The following is a 15586-nucleotide window of genomic DNA, read 5'->3' on the forward strand; positions in this document are numbered from 1 at the left end:
ATGTGATGTTAAATGAGGAATAGATATTAGTCAGGCTCCATGGTTAACATCCACGTCTTGCCTGCAAACAGTTCATCCATCTGAGGGAGCAGATGGTACTATGGTTTAACATCTTATTACAAATACATTTGTTCCAAATGTGTCAGCCTAGATGGTTGTGCTCAAGTCTTGAGGTTTGAGTCACTGTTTACATGGTTAGATTAACATCTAATTTAGCAGGACTCATAATCTGAACCAGGATAACTTGATAACTACATTTCATATGGGATGGAAAGGCTTTTCAAGTAAATATATTATTCTGTACCTTAACACATTTATTAATCCAACACAAGAATAATTCTAGAATCGTGTTTGTAAGTGAGAAGGTGAACATTTCCAGAGACACAAAACACTGCAGATGCTGGAATCCTGAGCAATAAACTGCTGGAGGAACTCAGCGGGTCAGGCAGCATCTGGGGAGGGAAATGGACAGGTGACTTTTTTGGATTGGGCCTCTTATTCTGACTGAACAAACTTTGTCCATTTACCTACATATTGTCTGACTTGTTGAGCTCTTCCAGCAGTTTGTTTTCTGCTCAAACAAACATGTCCAGTCTGCAATCTATAATTCCCTTCAAAATAATGAAGATTCTTAAAACAAGTGACTTACACAAAATTGAAACCAGAGCTGTGGTAGGTAAGAGGAGTGATGTGCAAATTAATCATTTTAATTATGTGTCCCTTTACCTCATACATTCTAATCGACTCTTAAAAGGCTCCAGGTTTCACTTAGAGTACATCATTCTTCAAATCGCAAGTACATTCTATGCGTTACATAGAACAACACAGCACAGAAACGGGCCCTTTGGCCAACAATGTTTGTGTCGAACATGATGCCAAGTTAAACTGATCACATCTGCCTGTACATGATCCATGTCCCTTATTCCCTGCACTTCCACGTGCCGATCTAAAAGCCTCTTAAACACCACAATCACATCTGTCTGCACCACCACCCCTGGCAATCTGTCCCAGGCCCTCACCACTCTCCAAGTAGAACAAAATCTGCCCCGCCCATCTCCATTAACTCCTCCACCCCTCACACCTTACAGCTCTGCCCTCCTGTGTTGGACATGTCCACTTTGGGGGAAAAAGGTTCTGACAGTCTCCCCTCCTATAATTGGATAAGCTTCTATTGCCACCCCTCAACCTCTGAGATTTCAGAGAAAACAATCCAACCAACCTCTCCCTGCAGCTAAAATCCTCTAATTCAGGCAGCACTGGTAAATCTCCTCTGCACCCTCTCGGAAGCCTCTACATCTGTCCAAAGCCTCCACATCTGCCCAAAGCCTCCACTTCTGCCCTGTAATTAGACGACCAGAACTGCACGCAACACTCCAAATGCAGCCAAACCAAAGTCCTATAGAGCTGCACCTTGACTTCCTGACTCCTATATTCAATGGCCCTAGCAACAAAGGCAAGCTTACCATACGCTTTCTTAACCACCTTAATATTGATGACCAATACATTTGTGAACTCCCTGACAGTGGTCTAAAAGCTTTCCGTGAGTTTAACAGTGATTTAACACTGCAGTCTTGAACACAGCTTCAAAGAGCCCATTTTTTTTCAGCTTATAACATTTTTGTGTCGATAAACAAGAAATGCAATTTAAGCTTCATAGAGTAATGTTTCTGCCATTGTTAAATGACGTATTACTTCCACATCATAGACCCTGTGCCAGTTTTGGGAACCATCATATTCTGTCTTGCTAGACTTTCCTTTCATGACAATATCATGTGGATCATCTCAAAAGCATCTCCACAAAACTTTGTTCTGGTAGTTGGGAATGTGTTCAGATTTCAACGTGCACTCTGATGAGAACACCTTTCAAAGCAATTTTCTAAAAACGTGAAAGTTAAGATTTTTCTCTGTTGGACAGCAATGTCCAGCAGCAAATTGGCTACATTAAAAAACTGCCACAAATTACTTTCCATTGTTTTGCCTACAGCTACTTATCACCTCAGCAAAATTAGATTTCAGTGAAACCAGCTGCATATATTCCTCGGGTTTGAAATCAATTAATGATAAAATGCATTTATTGCAACAGCAGAATTTGATATATCTTTAGTTCCAGATATGACTGGACAACTAAATCACAGTCATGCTCACAGAGATTAAAATTGCTTAAATATGACAGACCACAATAATTCTAACGTTAGAATATAGAACAGTACAGCACAGGAACAGGCTCTTAGCTCACTATGTCCGCACTGAACAGAACGCCGTTAAACTAATCTCCGGCAGTAGTCCTTCGCTGCATATGCATGTGCCTATCAAAAACGCTCTTAAATGTTACCATCACATTTACCTTCACACCACCACCCCTGGAGCATGTTCCAGGCACCCACCACTCTCTGTGTAAAACAAAACATGCCCCGCTCATCACCTTTAAATTTTATCCTCTCAACTTAATGCTATTTCCTCTAGGCTTTGACATTTCCATCCTGGAAAAAAGGTTCTGACTGTCTACCCTATCTATGTTTCTCATTATTTAATCCACTTCTCAGCCTCTCGAGCTCCAGAGAAAGCAATTGATGTCTGTCCAACCTCTCCTTATAGCTAATACCCTAATCTAACTCAGGCAGTACTCTGGTAAACCCTTTCTGCTCCCTCTCCAAAGATTTAATGTCCTTCCTGTAATGGGATAACCAGAACTGCACACAATACACCACATGCGGCCTAACCAAAGTCCTATAAAGCTGCAACACGACTTCCTATAGTTAATGCACCAACCACTGAAGGCAAACATACCATACACCTTCTTCCCAATCTATCTGTGTGTTACTACGTTCAGGGAACTGTACAGTCGGGCCCCACAAACCCTTGGAACATCAATGTTATTAAGGATTTGCCATTAATTATATACTTTCCCATTACATTCGTCTTTCCAAAGTGCAACACCTCCTACGTGTGATTACTGAACTCAGTTATTTAATTATAATTTACAGCACAAAATTATTTTCTGTCGAGCACATCAGAAAATCACACATTAGAATAACAATCCCCTATGTCAAAACACAGGAACTTTTTCAGCCTGATATTGAGAATAGGAAGCTAGTTATCTTATATTTAAAGGCACATTCCTTTACAAATAGTTTGCTGGGCAATAAAATAGACTTTCAGTCTTGAATAGTAATTTGATACAATTTGCAAGGATATTTTTGTAGTTAAATATTCATATCCATACATTCTATTACATCTGTAAGAAAAAATATCTTGGTCTGGTCCCCTCCTTGCTCCACTCTATCCTCCACTTTGACTACCATGAAGTAAGGTTTGGATCTATATATACATATCCCATTGACACAGAACAGTGTTTTAAACCATGATAAAAATATGGTTTATATCAGCGTGAGATAGAAACACTCAAGAAGCTGAGCTAAATATTTTTTGTGTGAAAAAAGTTATTTATCTAAATCCTTCACAGAGCCAAGTACATTTCTGTACTTTTTTTTAAACAAAAATTGCACGTCCTTATTGCACCAGGGAGGAATGTCCCTTTAAGAATGTAATAATACTGTAAACCTAGTTGTACTTTTATCTCATCAATATTTGTAACTCTTTTCAAGACAGACTATAGAACTTTGCGACTTTATTATTTAAAATGCGTTTTCTTTTTAAAACTAAAGTTATTTTTTTGCATTAACAGTGGCGGTATTGTAGCTGATAAAGGCTTCCATATTACAAAAATGCCAAGGTAACACTCATCCAATTCTTCTAAATCAGTCTCTGGTCAATGAGATGCAAATGGTGCAAGTTCAGAATAGAATCAGCTATGATCCGAGCTGTAGACCTTTGGTAACCTCCAGATGTCACCATCAGGATGGGTATCTTATGAATGCGGGCTGCCTTAAAAATTGATTCATCTCTTTTAATAATTCCCTGGGAAAAAGAAAAAAAATTACTTTAGCAGGGCACAAACTAGTTTCATTTCATATCATCACTAATTATACATCAAAATAGTTTTCTTCCCAAATGTTAATGCAAAAAGTTAATGCAAAAAGCAATTCCAGTTCCATTCAATACAACGCTACATGTCTAACATAGCATAATTATGAATCAGATTTTTTTTAAATCATAATGTTGTTGTTTGCAATGCTGAAAAGGGCAAGATTAAATTACATGATAATACACTCTTTAGCAAATACAAACTGACTTCCTAGCACTGAAGCAGTCATTATTTTCTCGGTAATTTGAACAGAATTGTGTACACTCCTTTATTTATAAATTATAGACAAACATAATTACTTAATAGTTAAGGGATTTTTAGAACGTATGCACAAGAATTAGTGGTAAATGAAACATTCCTGTTAAAATACAGTCACTTTCCATCTGGAACATGTGTGTGCCAATCGTTAGAATTGTGGCAAACTCCTATAGAAACGCTATCTAGAAACGAGGAACCATTTCACTTCATTCAGTTTGTTTAATCCAGGATATGAAAAAATATCACTGTAGTGTGAAGTATGATGAAAACAGAAAATAGATACATCACTTGTTCAAGCTAATGAAACACCTGGAACAGATGTCCATTGAAATAAAATATTTGCTCAGCATAACAAAACATTTCCTTAGATTTCTGAGTCAAACTCCAGGTGAATTTCCATTCGCCTGTGTTCAATTGGGTTTGCATGTAAGTCAACATGTTGCATACGTCGAATGTTGGGCTAACAGATTTTTAAAGTCATTTCATAGTGCAAAGTACAAAAATTCTGAGTTAGCCTGAATGTATCTCACAAACCTGAGGAGAGACAGCCAAACCTCCCAATTGATCACCATCTAAGATGTCTGTGCCTGCATTGTATACAATGATGTCTGGAGTGACTTCATGCAATGCTTTTGCCACATGTGCTTCCACTTTCGCCAGATACTCTGAATCCTCTGTGTCCCATTCTAGTTCAATTTTCCACTTGATGGCTCCTGGTAACAATTCATGAATAAACGTTTCAGTAATCAATCATTTCACACAGTTAACTCTACACAAAATATATTTTTTAACACCGTGGCAAACAATACAAATCAAATTTCACCCAAAGTTATTTAATACATTATTAACAAGGATAGTTTCTGATAGATTATTCAAAAATATACCAAATATCACAAATATGACAAATGATTTTAGATAAAAAGGCATACAAAAATCATGCATGGATTTCAAAAATATTAAATGTGCATGTAGTAGCGATATGCATCAACAACTATTATAATTTATCATAAACTAATTACTGCTCAATTATTTATTAACAGTAAGTATTTGATCACTAATATAAAGAACACTGATATTGCAAGTTCTGAGTTACTTATTCAAAACATTTCAACAGGAAATTCACGGGCAACAGAATGAACATAAGCGCTACAAGCCTTAGTTTGACTTGCAAACAGCAATAAAAAAAGATACAAAGTACTGGAATAACTCAGCGGGCCAGACATCATCCCTGGAGAACATGGAGAGGATGTTCAGGTTGGAACCCTTCTGCAGACCAGTCCGATGATGGGCCCCGACCCGAAACATCACCTATCCATGATCTTCAGGGATGCTGCCTGACCCGCTGAGTTACTCCAGCACTCTGTGTCTATTTTTGTAAACCAGCATCCGCAGCCCCGTCTATCTATAAACAGCTGTGAAAGTTGCTTCTTCATGATCGGGTTGAAGCAAGTTCTGGAATTGTTGATCCAAGAGGATCGAAGAAGTTAGAATTGTACTGCAAATGGCTGGCTTATTGCGGTTTTTCCTCTACTTTCCTGTATATCTGATATAATAATCTCAGTTTCAGTTTAGTGTATTGTCGCATGTACCAAGTGAAAAGCTTTTGCAGAAAGACAATACATGATTACAACCGAGCCATTCACAGTACAAATACAGTGCCCTCCATAATGTTTGGGACAAAGACCCACCATTTATTTATTTGCCTCTGTACTCCACAATTTGAGATTTGTAATAGAAAAAAATCACATGGTGTTAAAGTGCACATTGTCAGACTTTATTACAGACACAATTACAAGGTGCCATTTTTTAATATATTTTTAATCTATGTTATTGAATGAAGCATCAATGACTATGGGAGAGTTCAAATATAAGGTAGAATTAACTCTTTTTTTGCTCTGCCAGAAAGATGTTTTTTTGCCTGAAGCCATAGATATCTTGTGCTAAAATAATGTAATTTGTCTTATTTCAATCATCCTCTCTGAATGAAAGTGACAATATTCTAAAATATCGGTTCTGATTCATGAACAATGTTGTGTCATGGACTTAAGTCAAATCGGAACTTGACTGACAATGCCTAAAGTCACTGCAGACAAGTCTGTTACAGTTAACATCTCATCATCCTTGTCTAGATCTGAGCCCAAGTACCAGTGTCACGCAAGAGCACACTGTTGCATAGCAACCACTCACACAAGAACATGAATATCGTAAAAGAAGGAGTAACAGATTCAGGAAGAATTTCTTCCCTGCTGTTATCAGACCGCTGAATGATCTTCCCATAAGCTAAGGTGTAATCCCAATCTTCCAACCTACCTCATTGCGTACCTTGGACTTTTTCTCTGTTAGTGTAATGCTATAACATTATATTCTGCACTCTGGTATTTATGTCTTTGCCCTGCCGGCTGTACTTGTACATAAGCATTGGGATAGTTCCAGTCTCAACTACCTCCTCTGGCAGCTTGTTCCAAATACCCACCACCCCTTGTGTGAAAAAATCACCTTTCAGATTCCTATTAAGTCTATTCCCCTTCACCTATAGCCTATGTCCTCTGGTCTTCGATTGATCTACTCTGGACAGGAGACTCACTATGATGTGACTTGATTGTGCTGATGTACGGTATGATTTGGCTAGAGAACATGCAAATAAAGCTTATCTCTGTATCTCGGTACACGTGTCAATGATAAACCATTATCTATACCAATAGTGAACCATCTTGAAGATGTGATTGGGCAGCTGCAGTAGAACGCGTCAATGTGGACACAGACCCCCGCCACCCCTTGCACAATCACCAACATGCCAAGAAACTCCTGAAGAGTCGGAACAGCTTCATGGAACGAGCCAACTGTGCCAGGTACCAAAACCAAACACCAGATGGCACCAGGACACTACCTGCCTTATACGACCTGGAAAGCCCTGAACCGCCTCCGCACTGGAGTGGGACGTTGCAGACTCAACCTGAAGAAGTGGGGCCTCTCGAACTCTGACAAGTGGAACTGTGGAGAGATACAGACAATGACCCACCTACTGACTTGCAGTGGAGAGGCATGCACTGCGGACAGTCTCCGCAGAGGCACAGATGTCCCATGAGCCTGTTCCACCATTCAATACAATTATGTGTCAATAGAAACATAGAAAATAGGTGCAGGAGGAGGCTATTCGGCCCATCAAGCCAACATCGCCATTTATTGTGATCATGGCTGATCAATCCCCAATCAATAACCCGTGCCTGCCTTCTCCCCATATCCCTTGATTCCACTAGCCCCTAGAGCTCTATCTAACTCTCTCTTAAATCCATCCAGTGTTTTTTGCCTCCACTGAACCCTGTGTCAAGGAATTCAACAAATTCACAACTCTCTGGGTGAAAACATTTTTTCGCACCTCAGTCTTAAATGGCCTCCCCTTTATTCTAAGACTGTGGCCCCAGGTTCTGGATTCGCCCAACATTGGGAACATTTTTCTTGCATCTAGCTTGACCAGTCCTTTTATTATTTTATATGTTTCTATAAGATCCCCCTCATCCTTCCAGTGAATACAAACCAAGTCTTTTCAATCTTTCCTCATATGACAGGCCCAACATCCCAGGGATCAATCTGGTGAACCTACGCTGCACTGCCTCAATCACAAGTATGTCCTTCCTCAAATTAGGATCAATTAGTGTTATCAAAACTATGGCTTGAATTCCAAAATGCTATCTGATCTTCATGAACTTTGCTAGCCTTTTAGCCCAATTAATAAACCAGCAAAAACCTAACTATCAGAAGAATTCCAAAGGCTGGCACAATGCCACATGGTCGACTGACATGCCTCACAACTGCTTAAGAAGGAACTGCAAATGTTGGAAAATCGAAGGTAGACACAAATGCTGGAGAAACTCAATGGGTGAGGCAGCATCTCCTTTGCTCCATAGATGCTGCCTCACCCGCTGAGTTTCTCCAGCACTTTTGTCTGCCTCTCAACTGCAATGACCCAGGCTCAATCCTGCCCTCCAGTGTTATCTGTGTGGAGTTTGCACTTTCTCATGCAAACTCCATGTGTTTATATGTTACAGCAAGGAGCTTTGTTTCCTCCCTCATCTCAGGTCAGTTGGTAGATTAATTGCCCACTGCAAGTTTTCCACGATGTGTCGGAGACTGGCAGAATCTAAGAGGAGTAGATGGAAATTTGTGGAAAATAAAAATGGGATCAATGAAAATGAATGGCATGGACCCGGTGGGCTAAAGGTTCTAGCTTTGTGCTGAATAATTCTTTGTTTCAAAGATTCGCTGGCATATATAGTGATGTTGCCTTGTCTCTACCATATGGCTGCCATGGTATGCTGAGATTATTTTTCTTAGTTCTCAGCTTCCCCACTCAGGAACACTTATTCTGTCAAGCTCCCTTTGAATTTAGCACACAGCAATAAATTAACATCTTCATCTTTCTAAACTCCCTCGACTCATTCTGCACATACTTTCCATACTGGACAAAAAGCCCACCCTGGGCCAATCAATATTGTGAACCTTTGTGCAAGTATGTCCTTCCTTCAATAAGGAACTCAAAATTCCACACAGGATTCCAGATGCAATCTCACATAATATGTCATAGGTGATAGAAGCAGAATTAGACCATCAAGTCTACTCCACCAGTCAATCATGGCTGATCTATCTCTCCCTCCTGCTTTCTCCCCATAACCCTCGACACCCAAACTAATCAAGAATCTATCTATCTCTGCCTTAAAAATATCCACTGTCAGTGCAGCAAGACTTGCTTATTCTTACGCATTATTGCTAGTGCTACCCCTGAAAATAAAGCCATTTGCGCCTTTATATTATATTATATATCGACCAGAATAGTATAACATAGCGTTTTTCAGGTGTACATCCATTTAAATAACAGGCTGAAATGAATTGACAGTGCGGAATAAAGAGCTGCAAACTAGTTGCAATGTGCGAGGAGGTGGTCCTCTACATATCTGTGCCTGTGCGGATGTCAGGAATGTATTGAAGGCCAGATGTTCATACTCCCTCTCTCCTGAGACTCACCATATATAATAAGGGACTTCAACAAATTGCTAAACTCCCTTGGTCAGTGATACTCCTCAGATTTGCATTGGTCAGCATTACGACCTTCATTTAGATTGGAAGTTTGGGAAAGATTTTCTTTCAATTACATTCATGTTTGAAAAAAAATGTTAACAGCAGTTTTGTGTTTGTAAATTAATTCAACATATGTAATTGTTAAACCCGACTTTTGATCATATAGAGTTGGAAACAATTTTCTGACTGTACAAAGTCATGAGGTGATTTGTGAGCTGTATTGCAGTCCTACACTCAGCCTACTTGCTGCTCACAGTCTAACATGCCTCACTGAAGGGCTGTGCCAATGGATATATATGTAGGAAGGAACTGCAGATGCTAGTTTACACTGAAGATAGACACAAAATGCCAGAGTAACTCAGTGGGACAGGCAGTATCTCTGGTCAATAGACAATAGATTATAGGTGCAGGAAAAGGCCATTCGGCCCTTCGAGCCAGCACCACCATTTAATGTGATCATGGCTGATTATCCACAAAGTAACATTAGCAAATTTGCAGATGACACAAAGCTGGGTGGCAGTGTGAACTGTGAGGAGGATGCTATGAGAATACAGGGTGACTTGGACAGGTTGGGGGAGTGGGCAGATGCATGGCAGATGAAGTTTAATGCAGATAAATGTGAGGTTATCCACTTTGGTAGCAAAAACAGGAAGGCAGATTACTATCTAAATGGCGTCATGTTGGGAAAAGGGGAACTACAACGGGATCTGGGGGTCCTTGTTCATCAGTCTATGAAAGTAAGCATGCAGGTAGAGCAGGCAGTGAAGAAAGTGAATGGCATGTTGGCCTTTATAACAAGAGGAGTTGAGTATAGGAGCAAAGAGGTCCTTCTGCAGTTGTACATGGCCCAAGTGAGACCACACCTGGAGTATTGTGTGCAGTTTTGGTTCCCTAATTTGAGGAAGGACATTCTTGCTATTCAGGTATTGCAGCGTAGGTTTACAAGGTTAATTCCCGGGATGGCGGGACTGTCATATGCTGAGAGGATGGAGAGGCTGGACTTGTACACTCTGGAGTTTAGAAGGTCATGTTGCAGTTGTATAGGATGTTGGTGAGACCGCATTTAGAATATTGTGTTCAGTTATGGGCACCATATTATAGGTAAGATATTGTCAAGCTTGAAAGGTATTGTCAAGCTTGAAAGGGTTCAGAGAAGATTTATGAGGATGTTGCTAGGACTGGAGGGTGTGAGCTATAGGGAGATGTTGAGTAGGATGGGTCTCCATTCCTTGTAGCGTAGGAGGATGAGGGGTGATCTTATAGAGGTGTACAAAACCTTGAGAGGAATAGATCGGGTAGATGCACAGAGTTTCTTGCCCAGAGTAGGGGAATCTTGGACCAAACAACATAGGTTCAAGTTGAAGGGGGAAAGATTTAATAGGAATCTGAGGGGTAACTTTTACACACAAAGGGTGGTGGGTGTAAGGAACAAGCTGCCAGATGAGGCTGGGACTATCCCAACATTTAAGAAACAGTTAGACAGATACATAGATAGGACAGGTTTGGAGGGATATGGATCAAGCATAGGCAGGTGGGACTGGTGTAGCTGAGACATGTTGGGCGATGTGGGCAAGTTGGGCCGAAGGGCCTGTTTCCACTGTATCACTCCATCTCTGTGACTCTAAAACAATGATTTGGGTTTATTTATTGGGTGATAGTATGTGAAACGAGAGAAACTTGCTAAACCTGTGTTGAACTTTGGTAGCAACATGCTTGTGTGCCATGAGCAGGTTGGTTCAAATAGATTAGTTTAGTTTATTGTCACGTGTGCCAAGGTACAGTGAAAAGCTTTTGTTGTGTGCTATCCAGTCAGCGGAAAGATTACACATGGTTACAATCGAGCCATTTACAGTGTATAGAAACATGAAAAGGGAATAACATTTAGTGGAAGGGAAAGCCAGGAAAGTCCGATCAAGGATAGTCCGAGGGTCACCGATGAGGTCGATAGTTGTTCAGTGTTGCTCTCTGGTTGTGGTAGGATGGTTCTGTGCTGCATATTCTTTGTAAATACCAGGCCAGCTTTGAGAGACTGGATTTCGTCATTCCAATAGCTGTTTGTGGACCAGGTGTGATCAATTTTGGCTGCCATGTTTGCCTATATTAAACAGTGCATTGTTGGTTTAAAGTGTTTGAGGATTTGAAGGATAAAACAAAGGTGCTATCTCAATATGAGACTTTTCCTTCTCCACACAGAGTTTACCACAGTTTTAAACCCTGTTGGAAAGGAAAGTGTTAATGATTTTGAAAAAATTGCTGAGCAGATATCAGTACTTAAAATGTTGCATTACAATGCATTATGACATTTCAGCTTGACCTTTATTAACCCTCTTAAACCAAACTTGATTATTGCTGAGGTTTGCAGCTGTAGTTGTATTCTTAACAGTACATGCATGTTAACTCCCATTGTCTGCTGCAGGAGTCATTACTTTAGGTTTATTGTTCCTTACTCTGAGAGTGAACAGAGGTCTCTGTGTTTAAATGAGTTTCAAACTTGTCTCACTCCATTTGAACACAGATGTCACTTTGAGTATTCGTCTCTGGTTTAAAGGATTAAAGGGTTGGTTTGAAGGCAGCAGAAATCTAAATCTAATTGGGGTTGGGAGTTTAGCAGAAATCAAAACTTTCGGAGTAGATTTTCAGTTTGCCATCTGGCTGCAAACGTGACATTGCAGATCAGTTGCCAATTGGAAAATCATCTGATTTTCATTTCCAGTGAAGTGGTGGTGCTCATTTATTGACGAACAAATGGGCCCAATTCCATTTCCATGTTATGTTTTTGTGTGCCATCTGAATTAATTTTATTTGAAATTCAGTAATAAATTATATTTAAAATAATAGGTCAAAATTCAGAAACATGCAAAACAAGCATTTTAACTGTTATCAAAAATCTCTTGGTTCTTAATCCAATTTAAATTGTTCACTTAACTCAATTTGAAAGATAGCAGCTGAAAATATAGGATCTAATGCAGTTATACGGGTATTTTATCCTTTGTTATTATTCATTTTAATGATAAATGTAACTTGAACAGAAGATCATTAGAACATAAGAAGTAGGAGGAGCAGGATTTGGCCATCTGGCTCTCTAGGCTGTTTTGCCATTAATCAACATCATGATAGAAATTAAAAACAAAATAACCCTTGTATATAATTTGACAGTTTTGACACATGCAGCTTCCCAGATCCAGTGTGATAAAGAAGGTAATGTAAAATTTCTTCCTATAATAATGAAAGTAAAATTAGAAAAAATAAGACATCTATAAACTTTGCCGTAAAGCATCAAAACAGCCTCATGGAGCAAACAGCGTTTCTGCACATATTGCAGAATAATATCAAGTTGAAGACTCTGCAGGGAACCCATGGTCTCTGCAATATATCCATTACTAATCATAGGGATAACCGATTGCGGATAAAATAGCAACAAGGTGCCTCTTATCCTTGCAATGCATACAGCACACATTAAAGGACCACCACAGAAAGCAGAAGATCTAAATGAGATCTGCGTGAAAGGACATTTATCTCATTACTTGATACAGGCAGTGAAATGTTTCATGGAAAATGTCTAAACTGGCACAATGAGAAATTTTCAGTTAGTGGAGACGAAAATTAAAGTCACAATTCAAATGGAAATGGCTACAATTTGCAAACAATCTGGATAAATAAAAACATCAAATATTTTGAAGACACTGTTAACAGTCAACTTATAAATTGGTGATAAAAAGCCAAATTAGTCACAGTCGTAGCTGACAACAATGACCACAAAATGGGTGTAGAATATATTCCAAAATGAGCAGGGTTACCCAAATAAACGTAGTTGCATCAACCTGCAACAAAGAAACAAAACATTTGACCCGAAGATGGACACAAAATGCTGGTGTAATTCAACGTGACAGGCAGCATCTCTGAAGAGAAGGAATGGGTGACATGACCGGAAATGTCACTCATTTCATCTTTCCAGAGATGCTGCCTCTCCCATTGAGTTACTCCAGCATTTTAAGGCTATCTTCAGTGTAAACCAGCAGTTCCTTCCTACACACAACATTTGACCCAGTTGATCTATGGCAGTGTTTATGCTTCATGCAAGTATCTTTTGATGATATTTCATTCATTCCTAGCTTCAGCTTCCCCCCTCCATTGTCTCTGCTTAAAACTAACTTGTTATCGATATTTCCCAGTTCTGATGAAAGGTCTTTGACCTGAAACAGTAAGGCTTGTGCATGTGGAGACAATGTTTCCACTAGTGGGAGATTCTCAGAATAAAAGGACGTACCTTTAGAAAGAGGATGAGGAGGAATCTCATTAGTTAGTGTGGTGAATCAGTGGAATTCATTGCCACACATGACTGTGGAGGCCAAGTCTTTGGGTATTTTTTAAAGTGCAGATCTACCTACGACCTACCTACGACCTCTTACGACCTCGTGAAGATCATGCTCTGAGTATGAGTCGAGGGCAAACTCGGCAGAGGTTGTGATTTAAGTCGTGAAAGTGGGACAGGCCCTTAAGAGTGGCAGGGGTTATGGGGAGAGGGAAGGAGAATGGGGTTGAGAGGGCAAGAAAAATCAGCCATGAATGAATTGTGGAGTAGACTTGATGGGGTGAATGGCCTAATTCTATTCCTATGACTAATTAACTTATTTGATAATTTAAGAACATCAGTGAGAACATCCCAGTGAGTACGATGCAAAGATGACTTTAATAAGAAATCAAGCAAAATCCCATGTTGGGGATTAATGACATTTGTGGATATAACTCGTGTCTAATAATGGGCCTTCAGCTTGTTTTGTTGCTCTCTTCTTCCTGCTGTTCACTGTTAGATGTGGGCTGCTGAATCTTTGAGGTTCAGAGAAATCATGTGAAACTCCTTTTCAGTGAAGTAATGTGCTCTGTGGTTAACCAATAATCTGTACACACAAGATCATAGATATGCATCTATTTTCCTAAAATTCTCTTTCCCCCAAAGGGAATCTATGAATACCCAGTGGGATTTTTCAGTTCCAATGAATATTTGTTCTGTACATTACCGTCTATATCTCTCATTTCCCTTTCCCCCAACTCTCAGTCTGAAGAAGGGTCTCATCACCTATTCCTTTCCTCCAGAGATGCTGCCTGTCCCGCTGAGTTACTGCAGCATTTTGTGTCTATCCAATGAAAATGGATATGGATTGTGTTCATTTGGTAATGACCTTTCCCCGGCGATAGAGGAGATGGGAAGAACGAGGCCACAATAATCTCAAAGGCAACGCTTCTTGATTTTACAAACGGCAGGGTATTCAAAATTGACCTTGATTGTGGAATAATTAGAAAGGGCATTCTGTACCAGCTAACTGTGAAGTCACAAAACCTTCTCAATGCACTGAATTGACACACAATAAGGTGCAGGTGCTGGAATATGGATACTGGAGCAAAGCACCAAGTACTCAGCAGGTCAGACAGCATCTATGGCAAGATTGGATAGGTGAGACCCCTCTGATGAAGAGTCCAAGAACAAAACATGTCACCTATCCAGTAACTCAGTCCCGCTGAGTTACTCCAGCACCTTGTGTATTGCACTCTATTGAGAGTTCAATGTCTGCGTCAACTTATTCTGACCTACAGGCAGAAACTAAAATCTGCTAAGCCTGTGGTCAGAACAATGAAAAAGTGGACAAGCAAGGGCATTGAAAACCTACAGTCAGGGAATGTGTTCAGGGGAGCAACCACAAGCCTCAATGAGTATACAGACACTGTGACATCATATGTCAGCTTTTGTGAGGACAGTTGCATTCCCACTAGGACCCGGATCAGGTTCAACCATGACAAGCCCTGGTTTACAGCAGAACTCAGACAGCTCCGCCAGTCTAAAGAGGGAGGTCTACAGGAGCAGGGATGCAGATCTTTACAGGCAGGTCAAGTACAAGCTGAGAAGAGGAATCAGAGCTGCCAAGTAAAGATAAGCCCGTCCCACTTACGTGTCCTTGGCACGCTAATTACGTGACCTTGTGGTCGCGTTGAGTCGTGACGGTCCCGCGAAGGTCGCGCGTGATTTCATGCGTACGCACAGCCGTCTGGAGCATGTGACGTTATTCTAAGATGGACACAAAATGCAGGAGTAACTCAGCGAGCCCGGCAGCATCTCTGGAGAGAAGGAATGGGTGATGTTTCGTGTCAAGGCTGTTCTTCAGTCTGAAATAAGGGTCTTGACCCGAAACGTCACCCATTCCTTCTCTCCAGAGATGCTGCCGGTCCCGCTGAGTTACTCCTGCATTTTGTGCCTATCTTCAATTTTCTTGGCCC

At 40.3% G+C, this 15586-nt stretch overlaps 1 protein-coding gene across 4 annotated transcripts in view; it reads right to left on the minus strand.

The window, feature by feature from the left end:
• Nucleotides 1–689: 689 nt before the first annotated feature.
• Nucleotides 690–15586, minus strand: part of hdac11 (histone deacetylase 11) — a 120117-nt gene continuing 105220 nt past the window's right edge. For all 4 annotated transcript variants that reach the window (XM_055648191.1, XM_055648189.1, XM_055648192.1 and 1 more), the window contains 2 exons: nucleotides 4778–4956; nucleotides 690–3918 (listed from right to left, as the gene is read on the minus strand). In XM_055648191.1, coding sequence (XP_055504166.1) covers nucleotides 3754–3918; nucleotides 4778–4956 — 344 coding nt within the window. In that variant the 3' untranslated portion in view covers nucleotides 690–3753. The remainder of the gene's footprint in view (nucleotides 3919–4777; nucleotides 4957–15586) is intronic.

The sequence above is a fragment of the Leucoraja erinacea genome, chromosome 16, assembly GCF_028641065.1.
Source record: "Leucoraja erinacea ecotype New England chromosome 16, Leri_hhj_1, whole genome shotgun sequence".
NCBI lineage: Eukaryota > Metazoa > Chordata > Chondrichthyes > Rajiformes > Rajidae > Leucoraja > Leucoraja erinaceus.